Source organism: Phocoena phocoena, chromosome 3 (genome assembly GCF_963924675.1).
Source record: "Phocoena phocoena chromosome 3, mPhoPho1.1, whole genome shotgun sequence".
NCBI lineage: Eukaryota > Metazoa > Chordata > Mammalia > Artiodactyla > Phocoenidae > Phocoena > Phocoena phocoena.
Window position 1 is genome coordinate 130,284,917 of NC_089221.1, and position 20,405 is coordinate 130,305,321.

Below are 20,405 nucleotides of genomic sequence, written 5' to 3' on the forward strand. Positions count from 1 at the left end.
CTATTAGTAACATCAGAAATCACCATCATCATTTGTTGACACTGTTCTTATGCTGGTAACCGGAATCCCCAAATCCTCAATCAGTCCCTGTCTTTCCTCAGATCTGAGAGGGAGAGAGGCAAAGGAATAAACGGAAGGGGGAAAAAAAGAAAGAAACCTGATGTTTCTTACTCCGCGGCTGTTGCACTGAGCCACACTGTGGGCTGAAGGGCCCATGAAAGCTTCGTTCCTGAGGCTCTCCCCTAACCTTGGCTCTGTGGATCCCAGCACCATGGAAACTAGAAAAGACCAACCCAAGGCAATGAGGGGGTGGGGGCAGAAGTTTTGCCCAATTTCTCAAATAAGGCAGGCCCAAACTCTCCACTCAGATCTTCAGGGTGGAAGAGGTCCGACCTACCCATGCTCAAAGCTGCCCCCGGGTTGCCTAGCACGCCGAAGAAACAAATCCAGCAGCTCCGCCACTACAGCCCAAACTGGCCTCGCCACCTCCTTACCTGTTTTGGGGGGAGGCACTGAGGGAGGGGATTATCCTAAACCCCCCAAAAAACAGGGGGGTGGGGTAAGGTACTGGCATGACTGTAGTGGTGGGTGGTGTGCAGCTATGAGGGAGGTCACTAACATAATGCTTTAAAGTGTGTGTAGAGGGTATGGAGAAAAGCAGAAGCTGAAACACAGAAATGGTTACTGGATGTGGTTAGCGGTAACAGAATGTGGATCTGAAAATGACCATGCTGGCACAGCCCATGCCAATCCTCTCACAGTTGAGGAAACAAAATTCTTCACCTAAGAAGTGAAACAGTCCCCCCACTTGTTTATTCATTTACTTGGCATTGATTGTAGCTCTGAATGCCAAGGACTATGCTGTATACTGGGTAGGCAAGCTGAGAAAAAAGCCTAAAAGAGGGATAGATAATCAACAAGCCAACCATCCATCAGATGCAGCGAAGTCTCTCGTAACCAACTTCCATTCAACCATCTCTTTGGATTGACTTGCATTCTCCATCATCTCTGTAAACCCCACACCTTCTGGCAAGTAGCCTCTTCTCTGATCAGCCCATATATTTCTGCTCACATCAACTCTGTTTGAGGTGGGTTAGGAATCCATTCCATTTGTTTCCAAACCTATTTATACGTCTGTGTTTTACTCATATTTTTGCAGTGCAAGCAGAAATTATGTAAACTGGTAAAATACAAATGCAAAAAAAAAAAGTTGCTTTACTTCTCTGGAAACTAAGTTAAATACTTTGAAAGGCTCAAAGATGAATCCCTAAAAACATGGTAATGCTAGGTGTAGGCAAGGCAACTATTAAAGGTCAGGTGCAAAACACAAAAAAATTCTGCACTTACATTTATTTTACGTCAAGTTCCCACTACAACAAAAGCTTGATAAATACATGTGCACTTAGGTGTTTTAAGCTAAAAGAAAATACCTGCGATGAATCATTTTTATGATTCTTTGTTTTAACCATATTTTTCAAATAGTTGAACCACAGTCCCCACTGCATCAGATAAAAGGGTTTTCACTGCAGTTGCGACTCGAGTAAAGTGCTGTGAAGGAAACAAACTGAATGTGGTGACAGAGCACAGAGGATGACCTACTTAGGGTGGTCCTTGAAAGATGGGAAGAAGCCAGCCAAGCAGAAGTGGGAGAGAAGAGTTCGAGGTAGAGGGCACAGCATGGGGAATGGAGGAGCTTGGTGTGCTGGAGGAGCTGCAGCAGTGGATGGGGAGACGGAGAGGATGGATGAAACTGTCCAGATCAGCAGGCAGACAAGGCAGACCTTTCCAGGTCATGCAAGGGAGTATAAACATTACTGAAAGCATGATGAGGACCATCTGGGAGCTCAAGGGGACGATGACAGGACCCCATTTCCATTTTTAAAAGAACATTGTGGCTGCTATGTGAAGAGTGGGGATGAAGGTGAGAAAAGGGAAGAGGGCAAGGTGGAAGCAAGGATAAAGGAAAGTGATAAAGGAAGCGATAACACGCAGTAAGTATAGTCATCCCTTGGTATCCGAGGAGGATTGGTTCCAAGACCCTCCTCGGATACCGAAATCCATGGATGCTCAAGTCCTTTATGTAAAATGGCATAGTATTTGTATATAACCTATGCGCATCCTCCCGTATACTTTAAATCATGTCTAGATTACTTATAATACCTAATACAACGCAAATGGTGTGAAATAGTTATAAATACAATGTAAATGCCATGTAAAGAGTTGTCGGCACACAACAAATTCAAATTTTGCTTTTTGGAGCTTTCTGGATTTTTTTTCCAAATATTTTCAATCCACGGTTGGTTGGTCTATGGTTGTGGAACCCACAGGTACGGAGAGCTGACTCTATGCGTGGTAAGGACTGACAGCACTAAGCCAGGGGGAGGGGCAGTGGGCTGTGGAAGTAAGTAGATACATTTGTGGCATCTTTAGAAGGACTTATATCCATGCTTTCTCTCGTCAGTCAATCAGCATGACCAAACTTACAGCTAATTTTTGAAAGGCATCTGTGATCTGATGGGGGAAAAAAAACCCAGAAGTCAAGCAAGTTAGTTTTCTTTCTCTAGTTTGATAGTTGTTGGCTGTGTTACTCAGAGCAAGCCTCTTAACCCTTGGGAGCTCATCTGGATAAAGTGAATAATAATATCCTGTCCAGTCCATGTCATACTTGAGTTGTGCAATTTGAATAAGATGATGGCTGACGGGTGTACACTTTATAGTGAATGTAGGTCTTGGGTAATCTCACCGAGAGTAAGGCAGGTATTATTGCCCTCATTTCCCAGGCGAGAAAAACAAAATGTATTCAACAAACAAGTTACTGAGCATCTACTATATCAAGACCAGGGCTAGGCTGTGCGACTTTAAAAATAAACCCAGCTCTGCCCTACAGAAGTTCACAGTCTGATGAAAAAGACAGTCATGAAACTGTGAAATTATAGACTATCAAGGTAAGTATAATACTAAGAAAGAAAGCACAGGAGAAACTCAGAGGAGAAAGTAATTAATTTTTTCTGGAAGGGTTGGAAGGCTTCCCGCTGGAGTCAACATGTGACTGGGGTCTGGAAGGATGTGTAGAAGTTTTTCAGGGGCTGAGAGGCGTTTGTGAGGAATGTGTGCAGAGGCAGAGAGACCTAGAAGGAGATGGTCTGCTGCACACAGCAGTGTGGTCGTAGTCTCCAGTGTTTGGTGGACTATTAAGGAATGAAGCTGGGGGTTGACTGGGGCCAGTGAGGCTCTCCCACATGGAGCTCTGTGGGTGCATTATGCCCAAGAAAAAAAAATAGTACAGGGCTTCCCTGGTGGCGCAGTGGTTGAGAGTCCGCCTGCCGACGCAGGGGACACGGGTTCGTGCCCCGATCCGGGAAGATCCCACATGCCACGGGGCGGCTGGGCCCGTGAGCCATGGCCGCTGAGCCTGCGCATCCGGAGCCTGTGCTCCGCAACGGGAGAGGCCACAGCAGTGAAAGGCCCGCATACCACAAAAAAAAAAAAAAAAAAAAATAGTACAGTAGCTTCATGCTTATGCCTTCTTCAAATGCTCTCAGCAGTTCTGCATTGTATCTGTGCCTGTGCCTTTTACTCTCTCCTTCCTCACTTACTCTTTTCCCCAGAATTAGTCTCAGCCTTTCCCCTCCCACACACACTCCTGGATCTCAATTGAGCAGGGACATACAAAAAGAACACCTCTGGACAGTAAGAAATGCTTCTATTCTCAGAATTCCTTGTAGAATTCAAGGAGCCTGGACTGTTTCTTAGCAGGAGCCATTCATCCCATGTTTTGAGAAACCCTGAAAAGCGATTCAGATTTTGGTACAAAGGGAACTAAATACCGGGGAGTTGGATGTGGGGGAGGTGTCTCTGCAGAGAAGGCAGTTGGACTTTTGCTAAAGAGTCTTGGTTGGAAGTTGTCTAGGAGACCTGAGTTCCAGTCCCTGGGCTGGACAGCGTGCTTCCAGGCCTCAACTCTCCCAACCGGAAAATGGTAAATAAGGAAACGTGTACTTTTAGAGGTGGAAGAGCGTTAGAGCTAATTGAATCTCACTCTTCCTTTTTTTACAAATGAGGAAATGAACTCCAAAGGGGAGAAATAACTTGCTTAAGGTCATATGGAGAACTGGCAGCTTGTTCAGTCATTCACTCATCCATTCCATCCAAGCAAATGTCTTGGTGCCTCTCCTGTGTCAGGTACCTTGTTAGAGGCTAGGACTAGAGCAGGAGATTAAATAGTCATGATCTCTGCCACACTGGGGGAAATGAAATAATGACACCAATGAACAAAACATTAAAGGGGATAACTAAAGACAGAGATAAGCTATGATGGGAATAAACACGGTACTGCTATAGAGAATAAAAGGGCAAGAGTACAGAGAAAGCCTCTCTGAAGAAAGAACACTAAAGCGGAGGCCTAAAGAATAAGGAGTCAGCCACCTGAAGAGGGTTGGAGGAGCTTTCCAGCGGAGAACAGCATGTGCAAAAGCCCCAGGGCAAACACGTTTGGACTGTCCTGAAAGGTCAAGGAAAGACCAGTGTGAAGCAGAGGCAGAAGGGGCGTGGCCTGGGAGCAGATGTGGTACAGGAGAGGTAGGAAGGGCTTACAATTTGCAGCCTTAAAATTCAAAGTGCCCTTATTAGTAAATTCTCGATTGACCTTCACATCCCTGTTAGGACAGAAAGGCAAGTACAGGTTCATAATAAGACTCTACCAGTTGAGCATTTGTTTAAAATTCGCTATTCTCAGTGTGCTTTTCTGAGACCTGGATTAGAAGAGCAGGAAAAGAAAAAAAAAGGTTGAGCTTTTCTTCGGTATCCATCTCTCACTTGGTTTAGGTTTCACCTCGAGGAATCAGCCAAGGGCAGGGGTCATGGGTGAGTTCAGATATCAGATGGGGTAGAGTTTGGTTTCTGGCGGTGTCGTACGGTTTTGAGAGCCGGAACCTCTTGTTTTTGTAGCTTTATTTCACCCTTCAGTTCTGTCCTTTCACCTCCTCAGTGAATACACCCTCGCTGGAAAAATGAATTTCACTGATACAGGGCACCCTCAGGCAGTCATCTGCGGATTTCCATGCAACTTTGCCTTGACGGACAGGTGCTAATCAAGTTCACGGTGTGCAGTGTATTGTAGGCTTGCTACTTGGCTTAGGAAAACCTATTTATATGCGTGATTTTCATAGGAAAAGAATAGCAAATGAGAAACAAAATATTTTTTCCCACTCACCCAGGGAACGGAATCAAGATCGGCAAAGGACGAGTCTGGCTTCATTTCCTGAATCATTTACCTGGTGTTCCTGGCAGGGATAGTTCATACGTGAACCAGCAGAAGATGCTGTGTGATGAGGGGGTAGGTGGCACGGGCTGGTGACTGGGCCTGGGGCAGAGGAAGCTATGAGGCTGATCTCTCCCACAACCTTCTTCCCTTTGGCTAGCGTCCTTGCTTTTATCTATTCTGCTCTAGTTGGTTACTCTGCTAGTTCTCAAAGGCTGCACAGTGGCAGAGCTAGGTAGATGTAGTCCCTACCTGGACTTTTCAGTGAACCCCACCTCCTACCCCCAAATGAGACTGAGTAAGCACACACCCCAGCCCTGATCGGCAGCCTTGACCTCTACCCCAGAACGCAAGCCTAGAATGAGCCCTGACCTCAGCCTCAAATCCAAGTTCCAACTTTGTCCAGCCCCTCTCCCTAGCCCCAGATGGAGCCCCTGACCCAGCACTCCTGACTAAGCCCCTACATGTGCCTGAGCCTTGGCCTTAAAGGGTGCAGCCACAATGCCGTGCGTCCCCTGGTACATATCCACTTTTTAAATAAGCCTCTGAAAGCACCTGTCCTCTCAAATCTTGGGTCCCCCTTGCCATCTCATCAGAGAAGCCTTTAGCCAGGAGGCAGTGTTACAGCCTCCTCTAGCCCAAAGCCAGCGAGCGCATAGGAGAGGAGCCTGGAACTCAGAACCGCACCACCTACTTGGTGTATGACCGTCCTCGTGTCAACACTTCAGCTGGAGTCAGTCTGTGAGCTTCAAAACCAGTAGGGCTTTGAAGCAGCAAGCAGCAGCCTCAGTCGTATCGGGATGTCAGTGATTGAGTTGGACTCTCTCATGGCTCCTTTCCCCTGCCCTCCCCGCAGCGTGAATAACCAAAGCCACTGCAGAAGAATCACAAGACACGGAAAGAAGGACATGGGTTCACACCTGTGTCCATCATCCCCCAGCTATAGGATCCCTGGTTCCTCATCTGTATGTGGGCTCAAGGGTCATCAGTCATGCCCTACCCACCTTACTGGGTATTCACAAGAGAAAATGGATGTGAGAGATTTAAAAATCATATAATACACTATGAGCAATTATTACCTCTCGCAAAATTTCAGCATTTCATCTCTCCTGCCATCCAGTAGCAGAATCGCATAGAGTAGGAGGTGGCCACAGGCCAAATCCAGCACAATGCCTGTTTTTGTAAATAAAGTTTTACATGGTAGATGAAGTTTCACACTCAGTTATTGACATATTGTCTTTGGCTGCTTTCGTGCTACAACAACAGCATAGAGCAGTTGCCGCAGAGACTGCAGAGCCCTCAAAGCCTAAGACACTTACTACTTGTTCCTTCACAGAAAAAGCTGCTGACACCTGGCATAGAGGATCAGAGCAATGGCTCTCAAGTTGGAATTCCTGTGTTTGGACGCTGAATCTTCTACTTTGTGGCTATGTGACCTTGGGCGAGTTAATTGCCCTCAGTTTTTTCTCCATAAAATGGGGATAATAACTGTCTGCCTGCTCTATACTACTGAAATAGTAGTAAATGAGCAATTCACGGAAAGCACGTAGCGTAATCCTAGGCACACAGTAAGTGCTCAGTGTTGGCTGATATCGTCATCAGGGGAATGAAAGCTCTGGTTTGTGATGACAGACTTTCAGGGGACAGAGTTAGCGTGGTTCAAGGCACAGGCCGGGGAAGAGGACAGACCTGGATTCATATGCCAGCTCTGCCACTTATCACACGAATGACTTGTCACAGATTAATCGCCCTGAACTTCAGCTTCCTCATGCATGAAATAGGAAAAACAAATATAGGATTGTTGTGAGGAGTAAATGGTAGTGCTTAGAACAGGCTTTGGCCTGTGGTAAACACTCAATAGGTGACGGAACTATAATAATAAATAAGATGAAGAGTAGTATTTTCCCCAAGGAGGCGCAGTCACCCAGAACAGATAGGTAGTGAGAGGTCTCCAGTATGCTGACGTCTCCAGGAGGCTCTACCTGTGGCTACTGACACCCTTGACATCAGGTTTTCCATATTCCAAGCACATGTAAATTCTGTAGACTTCAAAGTGGAGTTGGGCAGACAGCTGCCTCTTAGGAGGCTTTTCCCTAGGCTAAGAGGCCCTCAAGATCCAGTACCTTTTAGCACTAACAATCTATGACCCTATGATGGTTCTTGGGTTAAGTGATACGTCAAGGAGGACAGCACACATACGTGTGTGTGTGTGTGTGTGTGTGTGATTATATGAACTATCTCTGAAAGATCCTCTTCCTGTAATACTACATGGCTGCATAGTTTGCTATGCAGGGTGAAAATGCCCTCGTTCTGAATCCTTTAGACATCCTAAGGATCGAATTATGTAATGGGATGTAAACCTTCTTGCCAGGGAGCACTGTCTAAGGAGACTGGGTGTTGTGTGTGGATTACATTAAGGTTGCCCGGGTTCTGGACGCCAGCCTAGGAGCACAGCTCTCATTCTCTACTGGCTTAAGATAACAGGGAGTGACAGAGTTCAGTGGGCTGAAGCAGGGGGAATTTGGACAAGGGGCAGGGGATAATGCATACCCCCCCAAGCTCATGGTTGTGAGATGGTCAGCTAAATTTAGAAGACTGTGAAACAAGTAGTATCACCAAGCATTTATGTTGATTCCCTGCCCAGCTCTATAGAGGATACATCACATCGTACATACCAAGAAAAACCATAGAGTTGAAAGGCCTCTGCCTTCAAGGGAGCCTACACCTCAATTGTGGATGAAAGATATAAATACACAAAACGTCATTTAATAATATAAAGGAAGAATAATGAGTCCACCCAATGCAAGAAATGCCATGGAAGCAAGATTAGGTCAATTGTCAAGAATAGTATCAACTGATTAATATAGGTGAATGATCTGCATTCATTCATTCTTCATTCTCTCGTTTACCAGGAATACTCTGTAGTCATTGTGTGATGCCCTCTAGGGATTGTAAAGAATAAAATAAGCTTTATGAAGGCAGAGGCATCGTCTATCTTATTCACCACTCTGTTCCACAGCGTCTAACCCATCAGGAGATAGGCCACAGCAACTGAATTAGAAGTAACTCCTTACCTAACTTGGGTGTTCAGATGCATGTGACATTTACAGAGCTCCTTTATGGTCTCAGACTTTGACTTATATTATAAAATACTAGAAAATGCAAATTTAGTAGACATCTGTTGGTTTGATATGCCTGACATCCATCTTCTCTCTGTCCACAATGTATTCATTTTCCTTTGGCAAGATTACTTCCTTAGTAATCTTAGGAAGATAATTAGTTTCCCTGCCTTCCCTTGACCAATGGATGACTCCCAATCTGAAAAAGGCCAGTCTCGAGCTGTGTGGAGCAGTGATCACAAATGGCTGGGGCAACAGTGACACTCTGAAGATACCGTCCATGAAATTCTCACATCTAGATTCCCCGAGCTCCTGCAATTTCTGTCTCTCTAAGGTCCAGTCTTTGAGCTGAAGGTCCCCCCATCCTTTCTTCTTTTGTCTTCAGTTAGCATGCATTCATTTCTGTTCCCAGTCAAAGAACTCACACTAATAAAACATGAGGCCTTGATAAAAATTTGTAAGGGGCATAAACTTCTAAGGACATTTAAGAGAGGGATGGAGACCTTTAGATTACAGTTAGAAATGGAGAGGCATGAGAGGTTCACAGAAGAGGTGGCATGTGAGCTGAACTTTTAAAGAATGGAAAGAATGTGGAGAGGAAGACGGCAGAAATCAGGAAGGCTGTGCAGGCTCGAACAAGAGCGTGGGCAAAGGCCCAGAACCTAAAGCAAGCCAAGAAGCATCCAAGAACAGCAGCATCTACACTAGAACCTGATGAACTCACTGGTCCATTTCTGCAGCCCCATTACACTTGAGTCAGAAGATGTTCCCTTTCCCATTTTCCATTCACTCATAACCACCTTCCCCTCTACTGCGTCTCCTCCATTGCCTTGAGCTATAGGATGTTAGAGCTGAAAGGTCTGGTAAGATCAGCTAGTACTGACCATCTCAGAGCAAGGTGATGTTCTAGGACTCTCCAGGTACCCAAGCCACACATGAAGTACCATACACCTTAGGGGAGCATTAAGTTTACTCAGAGAGTTATATGATCTGTTTTTCTTCACCTTCATTTCTACTGCTTTTCTCCTTTGTCCTACACTATGTCTACCCTGGCTTTCTATTTCTCAAACTCCTCAATCTTTTCCTAAACCTTATTAAGAGCCTTTGTACCTTCTGTTCCTTCTGCCTGAAACTGTTTCCCTGGCCCTTTGTCTGGCCAGCTTCTTTTTATGGTTCCTTTTCTCAGCTTAAATGGTAGTGCCACAGAGAGGGTCTCCCTCACCGTCTTATCTAAAGTAGCCCCTCCAGTCACTCTCACATCATCCCATGTTATTGTCTTCGTAACACAGTATCCCAAATAATCTTGCTGATTTGTATATCATCCCTCTCCCCTCTCTAGATCCTAAGCTCCACGATGGCAGGTTTTCAGCGTTGTATCCCACTGGCACCACTGCTGTCTAACATACACCATATGCACAGTAAACATTTGTTGGAAGGGTGGATGAGTAGACAGATAGAAGAAAGAGAAATTCCCTGTCTATAGAACTAGACATCTCCAATGAGTATAGGCATTTTATTGGAGGTATTTAACACACACACACACGCACACACACACACACGCACACGCACACACGAGAAACACTGATTTAGTGTAAACTTCATTGTCCAGATGGGGAAAATGCAGCCCAGAGAGAAAAAGGGGCTTGTTCATGGTTCCAGATTTGCTTCTTTGCGTTTACTTTTCCAGAACCATGTCAGGCACCTGAAGAGTTTTCCAGCAGAACCTACAATCTCTCAGTCTGTTTGTCCTTCCGCTGTCCCTGGTTTCATATGTCAGCCCACAAGGTGAGTCTAATTCCAGGACCACTGAGCCCAGCCTTGATCTAATTCTTAGCCTCATATACCGTGTCACATCTCAGTGGCTTTCAGTGCCTGGTAATTAACACTCATGTTTCGTAATAAATGAACAAATCTGAGCAGGGGAGGATGCCTCCTCTTCCGCATCTCCCTCTGCTGCCCTGTCCCAACTGGGCTCCAAGGCCAGGGTGAAGAGAAGCCCTATGAAGCTGAGATGAATCCAAAGCCAAAGGAAATGCAACATGGACACGAGACTCAGGGGCTTAACTTCTCTAGTCCTGGCAAGGCCCTTGGCAATCTGGTCGCCACCCGCCCCCCCAACTCTGTGCCAAAGTCCCCACCCTAGTTGTACTGGCTTTTCTGGAGTTTCTCTAAGGTTCCTTCATCTCTCTTACCTCATTGCCTTTGGATAAACTGGTCCCTCTACCTGGATATTGACACAGGTGCTTAGTACTGTGCGTGCCTGTAGTAAGTGCTCAGTAAACACTGGCTATAATGGTAGTTATGACCACTTATTCTATGTTTAAACACCTTATTACTCCCTCAAAATAACCTTTCTTTCCCTTAACTTAAAACTTACTGGACTTCCCCGGTGGTGCAATGGTTAAGAATCCGCCTGCCAATGCAGGGAACACGGGTTCGAGCCCTGGTCCGGGAAGATCCCACATGACACGGAGCAACTAAGCCCGTGCACCACAACTACTAAGCCTGCACTCTAGAGCCCGTGAGCCACAACTACTGAGCCCACGTACCACAACTACTGAAGTCTGTGCGCCTAGAGCCTGTGCTCCCCAACAAGAGAAGCCACCACAATGAGAAGCCCGTGCACTACAACAAAGAGTAGCCCCCACTCACCACAACTAGAGAAAGCCCACGTGCAGCAACGAAGACCCAACGCAACCAAAAATCAATCAATCAATCAATAATACGTAGAACTCTTGCCTAAGCTGTGAGAAGGCAGAAGACACACCTGTCTCGTGTCATCCCTGCATCCCGGTTTTCTGGCAATATTAGTTTCTGGTGCTCAAAAAATATTTGTTGATTTAACAAATGAACAATAAGGTTTTATCTAGTAAATGACAGAGAAGCCCTGGACATGTCTCAGAACCCTAAATAATTGTTGTTTAGAGGAGATGGGGACAATTTATATCTATTATGGTAATTCACTACATGTCACTACCAGATCTTGGATGCAAGAGAGTGTAAGGGCATGGAGGGGCACTCTTATTGTCCTCTGAGCGACAGAAATAAAGCACATTTGATGTCACAAGGTTAGAGTCAGAGCAAGAATGTCATTCCCACCTGTAAGGATAGAATTATTGGAGAAGCAGGTTGAGTGTCTAAAAGTCCCCCCACCTACACACACACACTTTCCATCTCCCTCCCCCAGAATGAAGCCATCCTGTCACCTCATTATCCACTATTTACCATGAGGCTGCCACATTTCCAGGGACTGCAGCCAGGAGCCAAGGAGGAATGTCGGTGTGAGAGGCCTTAAATGAAGACAATAAAAAAGAAGTTGCTAATACCAGGAGTTCCCTCCCTGGGAGAGAGCTGTCAGGGCGAGTGCCCAGGGCTGGGAGAGTTATTGATATTAAGTGGATGGTGCCTTAACCAGGAGTGCTTATCAAAGAGGTTTGAGCAAAGCGATGATGGAATCGGACAGCCCGCACCCGTGCAGAGCGTGGGTTTTCCTGCCCTTGCCGGTGCCTGCCCTCCTGCCTCCCCAAGAGGGAATTCCTGGCCTCGTTTTTTACTTGCTCTGATTGTTGGACACATTCCGCTACAGAATCTCTTAGAGGCAGGGACCTCGGAATCTGACACTCTGGCAGGGTTCCCTGAACGTGCGACAGCTTTTCTCTCTGCCAGGTCTTTGCTGTCGCTCTCCCTTCTACCTGAAATACTCTTTATGCGCAAGCAACTGCACCATACTCCCCTTACTCCCTCTCCTGGCTGATGCCCAATTATCTTTCAAGGTCAAAGCTGGCACTTCCTCTTGGAAGCCTTCTCTGAGGTCCCCAAAGGCTGGGCTTAGGTGGCTCTGCCTGAACCCCGACCTCATCCCTGCCACAGCACTTATAGGGAAGTGTAATTGACCGGCTCGGTGTCGGCCTCTCCCACTGTCAAGGTGACGTCGAAATTGGGGCTTGCCTTTTTCAATACTGCATGTCCACTGCCTAACACGGAGTCTCACGAGTGGTAGATGCTGGATGTCAAGAGGTGGATGGATGGGTGGATGGACACATGTATGGACCAACAGAAGGAGAGATGTGTGTGTATATGCTCTGCATGGTCCCCAGGGACAAGAGGGGAATGCATCGAGCACCACCCAGTTTTGTTCTGTTTTGCTTTATTAATTTTTACTGGAGCTTAGTTGCTTTACAACGTTGTGTTAGTTTCTGCTGTACAGCAAAGTGAATCAGCTACACATATACATATAGCCCATCTTTTTTTGGATTTCTTTCCTGTTTAGGTCACCACAGAGCACTGAGTAGAGTTCCCTGTGCTGTACAGTAGGTTCTCATTACTTATCTATTTTATACACAGTAGTGTATATATGTCAATCCCAATTTCCCAATTCATCCCACACCCCCCTTCCCCACTTGGTATCCGTACGTTTCTTCTCTACATCTGTGTCTGTATTTCTGCTTTGCAAGTAAGTTCATCTGTACAATGTTTCGAGATTCCACGTGTAAGCGATATTATACGATGTTTGTTTTTCTCCTTCTGACTTACTTCACTCTGTATGGTAGTCTCTAGGTTTTGTTTTAATATCAACAGACCCTAATGCAGTAATGCGTCTTGATCTGGCAACAGAGGCAGGCAGAGTGCTACCTGAGAGGATTTTCTAGAAGCTGAAGCTGTCCCAGATGCCATGACTGTTTCCTTCCAATATTGTTGGAGGGAGGGAAGGGGTGGCAAATCACAGAAGTCAAGAGCTCAAGCCTTGTGGTCTGACTGACGGAGTTCAGAACTCAGCTTTGCATTGTGCTGGCCCCGGGCCTGCCCTTCCCAATTTGTAACCTACCTCACAGGATGAAAGGAGTCAATGCACGGGAATGTCCTTGGCACGATGTCTGGCACTTCGTAAGTGCTCAAACGTCAGCTCCTAGTTGCTACTCTCAGAGGCACTATATGCGCCACTGCTGTCTTAAATGGAGAACACGCACACAGTCTCCCCTCCTCTCATTCACTGCCAGCCTGCGAGTCTGACTGGACCAGTACACAGCAGGGTTGCAAGAGGCTGCTTTTCAGTGTTCCCTTTTCTCCCCTCGGGCTTGCTGTACCTGACAATACAAGGCTCCACCTCTAGCCCCCTTTCTGATTTGCCTTCTCTCACCTACTCTCTACTAGGTAACTAACTCACCTATATCACATTAAAAATTGTATCTTAAATACAACTCAACACTCTGAATGCACCTGGATTTAGTGCTAGGATTCTATTACAGTCGGATCCAAGAACTCAGAGCCTTTATCTGATTTCTAGGTTTGAAAACCTGCACCGGAGGTCGCGACAAGTCTGACCAGCAAATAACCAAAGTGTGCTCAATCAGTGAATATTTGTCAACTACTTAGACTAGAACGTAGACTGTTGGAGCCTGAAGAGATGTTAACTCTTACGGGGTTCAAAGCACCAATTTACAGATGGAAACTGAGGCGCAGGGAGAGCCTGGGATTGGCTCAAGGTCACATAATACTGTGCTGTGATAAAACCAAAAAGAGAAGCCTCCAGGTCTTCTGGCATCTAATCTAGTACTTCTTCTACAAGACCAAGTTATCTTTTCTAATTGAATATTTACTGTGACAGATTTAAAGAAATGTGCTACAACTAATTATATTTCTCAACGTGTAACCAATTATGCATTCTCCCACAGGCCTTGGGGCCTATAGACTCTTAGTCTCTCCCTCTCCCTCACTGTTGCTGCTCAGGCTTAGCTGAAATGAGGAGCCAGATCGAAGGTCAAATGCTGAGCAACTCGGAGGACCAGGGTCCGCTTGAGTAAATCCAGGCCAGGCTACCTCCAACCCATGCTCTTTTAGGGAGCTCTGGTTAAACGTACCCGCTTAGCCTTAGAAGATAACACACTCAATTTAAGGGAAAAGGGATCTGCAAAAGGGAAAGATAGGGAGATAATTCAAGGACGGGGGAGACATCCTGGCCTCCGTGTGTGTAAGGATTCGATCGTGCCTATCTGCGCCCATTTCTTCTACCCCATCTTACCCATTCCTCCTCTACTTCTAAAGTTTCAGCAAGAAACACTGTCCACGAGGGCCCCAGAGACCCAACTAAAGGTGTGAAACCAAGTAGATGTCGTCAGGGAATAGATCGGGAACATGAGATTTATATCCCCCCAGATAATACTTCATTGCAGCATGGAAAGTAAAGATCCTAAAAATACCGCAGAGAGCATATTATAATATGCTAACGGGGTTCATGTGCTCGCCATACACACCTCACCCGGTAAGATGGAGTGTGCTTTTTGACAAATCTATATCTAACACAGGGAGAATAATATACAGTGTATGCTTCCTGGTGGAGAAATCCATATTTATGGAAATCTTGATTCCAGCAATTACAATAGACACTTAAAGACAGCACCTGTTGTCGGCTGCAAGTGGCTGGAGCGTCCTCGTTAGGGTGAAAGAGAAAAGAGTGCGAGTAGTGAAGGATAAATAGCTACTTCAGGAGACACCTACCCAGAACAGGGGAGGAAGAGGTCCAGGGTGGTCCAACAGTTCCTCCTCATTCCCTAGTGCAGTGCTCTCGTCAAGCACTCAACATTCATTCAACAAACATTTACTAAGCACCTACCATGTCCCAGGCGTTATGCTGGCTTTGGGGCATAAATGAGACCCCTGTTTTTAGGGAATTAACACTGACCGGAACAGTCACAGATACATACAAGTAAAAAAAGAAAACACCTTCAAATAATAATAATTCAAGCATGAAAGATAAGACAGGGGGATGTGATAGAGACTTATAGAGGGTTGAGGGGAGGGTGGAATCACTATTTAGAAGAGGTGACGAAGGAAGTCCTGTTCAAGGAGGTGATATTTGAGATAAAATTGCTGAAAAGGAGTGAGCATTGCAGAGAAGTAAGGGAAGAGCACTGCAGGTGGAGCGCAGAGTCTCCAGGGCAGAACAAGTGTGGAGGCCGGAGGCACAGAACAAAGGCCAGGTGGCTAAGCAGGGAGCAAGGGCAGCGGTGTGAGGCAGGAGGGGGCAAAGGGACAGGTCACTCTGCCTCTGAGTCATGGTCAGATGTTTGGAGATTTTTCCTGTGTGCAGTGGGAAACCTCAAAATTTGTAAGAGGTTTTTGCACAAGGAAGGGAAACAGTGTGTTTTCTTTGTTCTTTGGGGTTTTTTTTTAATTAAAAGGATCCCTCTGGTTTCTAGGTGGAGGATGAACATCACTACTGAAAACCAAATGCCATAAAGCTGAAGTCCGTGAGGGCCATCTTTGGCTACCAGGAGGGCCGTGGAGTGGGTTAAGAGCAGGCATATGGGGTACTGGTTTCAAAGAGTGGTCAGTCAATGGACTGGGCACCTTGAGAAGCAGTGCATGCCCAGTAATTCAGTATGCAAGCAGATGTTAGGGGGTTGGGATTAACATATACACACTACTACATATAAAATAGACACTTAACAAGGATCTACTTGTTCCCTATAGCACAGGGAACTCTATATTCTGTAATGACCTATATGGGAAAAGAATCTGAAAACGAATGGTTATATGTACATGTATAACTGAATCACTTTGCTGTACACCTAAAACTAGCACAACATCGTAAATCAACTATACTCCAATATACAATAAAAACTAAATTTACACACACACACACACACACACAATAAAGGGCACCTGCCAGGTTTCCTGTAGATGGTATGCTGGGTTACCCTGGAAGTCAGACAGATGACTTGTATGCTTCCATTACAGTCTTTAAAAGATTATCTTTCAGGGACATGAAGGGAGGGTCTAGGGACTGACTGAGGACTGAGACTCAGTAGGCAACTGGGTCCCAGCGGCTAACGGCATTCTTTAGCGCAGCGTGGCCCAGTGAATCAGTAACATGTTATAAAGTATTCACCAACAAAGGGTCCTGGGGGCGTATGGATTTGAGAAAATCCGTGTTAACGTTGAACAAGATTTCAATCTTTTATGTAGCTGGTATGCAGTTTGAAACTCCAAGAGGAGGACACGGTTTGCACCATTTCTCAAATTTCTCTGAGCAAAGAAGCCTTTTCTTTGTTAGGGAGCATTCTGCTGGGCTAACGTTCATGGAACACATCTGGGCAGTGTCCATGGAGTGTAATTTGAGAGCCCATCTACAAAGGCAGCACGGGGTCACGGAAGCAGGGGATACAGTAAAGAGAGCAGAGGATCTAGGAATATCAACATTATCGTCTTATAAGAAAATTGCTGATACCAAAGTCACAGGGCTGTGATGAGAACTAAACAGCTGACCATATATGGCAGAGCACCCTAAAACACGGTTACTGTGGTGAGGATGACTCATCTGTCTCACCGTCCATATCAAGATGGTAATTTTCAGGCACTGGGGTTGGCATTGGGGTTGATCACTTGACTGGGGCAAAGTCTATGAACCCTTATCCTGTATCACATATTATAATGAAGTTTAGTAGCTGAATTACCTGGACTTAGCCCCATAACCTTGGGGCTAACTTTTTAGCATTATATTCTAACCAGCAGCGTAACCGAACACAAACCAGTACTGGTAACTGCACTGGGATCTTACAAAATAGCTCCTATGGGGATGCTCACACAGCTAAGCTACTACCATGGCTGATAAACTGCGGGGCGGGGGGCTGAAAAATCAGCCAGGAGGATGTACAAACACAAGACGAACATCAGCAGAGAAATGTACATGGAAAACTAAGGGTTGGCTGGGAAAGTCTTGTTTTCTTAAACGTGTATCAGCAGCAAGCTGACAGACCTTCTTCCTAAGGCATCTTATGCTTTGCCTTGACGTGATGGGCAGTGTCATAGACAGATCACTGGACTGGGTTCAAGATACCTGCCTAACTCAGATATGGTCTAGCTGTGCTACCTTGGACATGTTCTTTAACTTTCTGAGCCTTGGTTTTCCCCTTTAAAAAATGACCCAGCCATCCTTTTCCTACCTTAATAAAGGCATTGTACAGATAAAGTGAAAGAGCATACAAAACAGCTTTGCGTACATTTATAATTAATAACCATGACAACATTTGGTATGGAATCGGTACCTAATAAACATTGGATTCGACAGATGGATGGGTGGGTTGGACAGATGATTGGGTGAATGGATGCAGAGATGGGTAAAATGGATGGACAGTTGGACAGATTGGTGGGTTGAAAGAATGGAGTGATGGATTTGTTGGATGGGTGGATGGCTAGATAACAGATGGATGATGGGTTGGATGGATAGACTAGTGGATGATTTACTTTTAGAGCCACCTGACAGCATGTTTGCAGTATCTTCTATCCATTAATTTTTCTCTTCTCCTCTTCCAGTCTGTTCCCAGTTCTCTAAAGGAGTCTATGCCATCTTTGGGTTTTATGAACGGAGGACTGTCAACATGCTGACCTCCTTCTGCGGGGCCCTCCACGTCTGCTTCATTACACCGAGCTTTCCTGTTGACACATCCAACCAGTTTGTCCTTCAGCTGCGTCCCGAGCTGCAGGATGCCCTCATCAGTATCATCGACCATTACAAGTGGCAAAAATTTGTCTACATTTATGATGCTGACCGGGGTAAGCCAGGGGAGGGGGACTGTGGAGGGATGAAGAGAAAATTATCAGCAGGAAGAATAATGGTGCCTCTCTGCCTTCTTGAAAGGCGGGGATCATGGAGGAATGATCCAGAAATGTTTTATGTCTGTGAACTGAATTTTTGGTAACTAATCTATAACTCACATGTGGAAACACGTGCTTTGAGAGAATAACCGTCTTAACACCCCATGTCACTCTACAGCTTACCAAGTTTCCATGGCTCCTGAGCCCAGACTCAAAGTAAAAGGACCTCAGTTGAATGGCTCATGGCTCATGGCTCATGACATGGCTTTTAGGAGCACAGATTCTGGAGTCAGGCAGACCTGGATCTGAATTCTATGTTCCCTCCTCTCCAGCTGTTTGACTTTGGGCAAGCTCTCTCTGCCTCAGTTTGACCACTTCTGTAATGGGGATATAATTCTCTATTCCTTTGTTTTTTCATCTCTGTAATGAAGACAAAACCAGTCTCTACATCATACAGTTGTGAGGACTGAATGAGACAATGACTAGAAAGGGCCTGTACAGTGCCTACAACATAATCAATGTGCAGGGTCTTCTATATATGTAAACCGCTGTCATCACCACCAGCATCAACATCAACCTTCCCAGGCCTTTCTAATTCTGCCTCCACCTAAATTTTGAATTTTCCACTCCATTTTCTAAATGTTTCCAATACTTTTTTCTTCTCTGCATCTTGACTCAAACAATTCCAGTTTCTGGGAGGCACTTCCCTTCTCAAATCTACATATGCAAATTCTTCCTTTCTTTTGCAACCTACTGGAACACCACTTTCTCTATTTCCTGACCTTCTAAATGGAAACTCTCTTCCTTTTTTCTAACTCCTGTGTTGCTTCTGTTGTACTGTCCTACCTTCCCCTGGTATACTAAATAGTCCTGTAAGAACTCAGTCATTATTGTTGTAAATAAATAAATGGATCATACAAGGTCTGGAAAGTGAGGCACAGGAATTTTGCCCCGAGCAAAAAGGAGGTTTTATAGAAGTTTGCCTTTAGGGAGGCTTCGAAGACTTTTGAATAGGAGAGTGCTTTGTGAAATGGTTTTTCAGGAAGAGTTAGGCAGGCCTTATTCAATGAGAATTAGCTGGCAGGAGAGGCCAGAAGCACTCTATTTTCTTCAATTTTCCCTTCTCTCTATTTTAATGATTTCCCTTCTCAGACAAGCAGCCATTATGAGGATGACCTGCAGAAGGGCTATTTCAGGTCAGTTTTGTGGCATAATGAGGCTTGAGGTCTGGAAGTGGCATAGACAGAAAAATGTAACTTTCATTATAGAGGATCATCTCTGGGGTCAGTCAGCAAAGCGCCCATACTCAAAGGGGCTCCGCCTACCTCACAACTCTGAACTCAGAGTTCTGCCATTTGCTAGCTGTGCGGCCTTGGGCCAACGACTAAATCTCTCTGAACCTCCATTTCCACATTTGTGAAACATGGATAATAACGGTACCTACCTCAGAGAATTAAGTGAATTGAAGACAGGAAAGCTAACAGGGCAATGCCAGACACATAGTAAACTTTCAGTAAATGTGAGACTTAAGCACACCAACCTTATACTTTAAAAAAAAAAAAAAGGAAGAAACAACAGAATCAATCTACAGATGATTCTTTATGCCAGGCACCATACTGGTCACTATGGGAGGGATTAGCAATGTTATTGGAAGACAGAAATGATATATGTGCAAAAGATTGATTAATAATGCAAGAGTGAAATATGAAATAACCATCTGTTGCAGGCAGAATAATGACCTTCCCCTCTCCGCCAAAGACATCTGTGTTCTAATTCCTGGAACCTGTGAATATGCTATGTTAAATGGCAAGAGGGATTAAGGTTACAGATGGAATTAACGTTGCTAATCGACTGACCTTAAAACAGAGAGATGGGCTTCTCTGGTGGCACAGTGGTTAAGAATCTGCCTGCCGATGCAGGGGACACGGGGTCGAGCCCCGGTCCAGGAGGATCCCACATGCCGCGGAGCAACTAAGCCCACGCACCACAACTACTGAGCCTGTGCTCTAGAGCCCATAAGCCACAACTACTGAAGCCCATGCACCTAGAGCCTGTGCTCCGCAACAAGAGAAGCCACGACAATGAGAAGCCAGCACATCACAAGGAAGAGTAGCCCCCACTCGCCGCAACTAGAGAAAGCCCGCGCACAGGAATGAAGACCCAACACAGCCAAAAATAAAAACAAATAAATTAATTAATTAAAAAAAAAAACAGAGAGATTATCCTGGATTATTTGGGTGAGCTCAGTGTAATCACAAGGGTCCTTAAGTGTGCACGTTGAAGGCAGAAGAGTCAGGGCCAGAGTATAATGTGAGAGACTCAACCAGTCACTGCTGGTTTTGAAGCTGGAAGGGGCTATACACCAAGGAGAGTGGGCATCCGCCAGAATCAGAAAAGGCAAGAGGGCTTCCCTGGTGGCGCAGTGGTTGAGA

The 20,405-nt window shown here is 45.5% G+C and overlaps 1 protein-coding gene across 4 annotated transcripts in view; it reads left to right on the top strand.

Annotated features, from left to right (window-relative positions):
- Nucleotides 1-20,405, top strand: part of GRIA1 (glutamate ionotropic receptor AMPA type subunit 1) — a 304,809-nt gene that overhangs the window by 144,474 nt on the left and 139,930 nt on the right. For 3 of the 4 annotated variants that reach the window (XM_065873661.1, XM_065873662.1, XM_065873663.1), the window contains exon 3: nucleotides 17,692-17,931. The exons of the other annotated variant lie outside the window; for it this stretch is intronic. In XM_065873661.1, coding sequence (XP_065729733.1) covers nucleotides 17,692-17,931 — 240 coding nt within the window. The remainder of the gene's footprint in view (nucleotides 1-17,691; nucleotides 17,932-20,405) is intronic. 4 annotated transcript variants of the gene reach the window in all.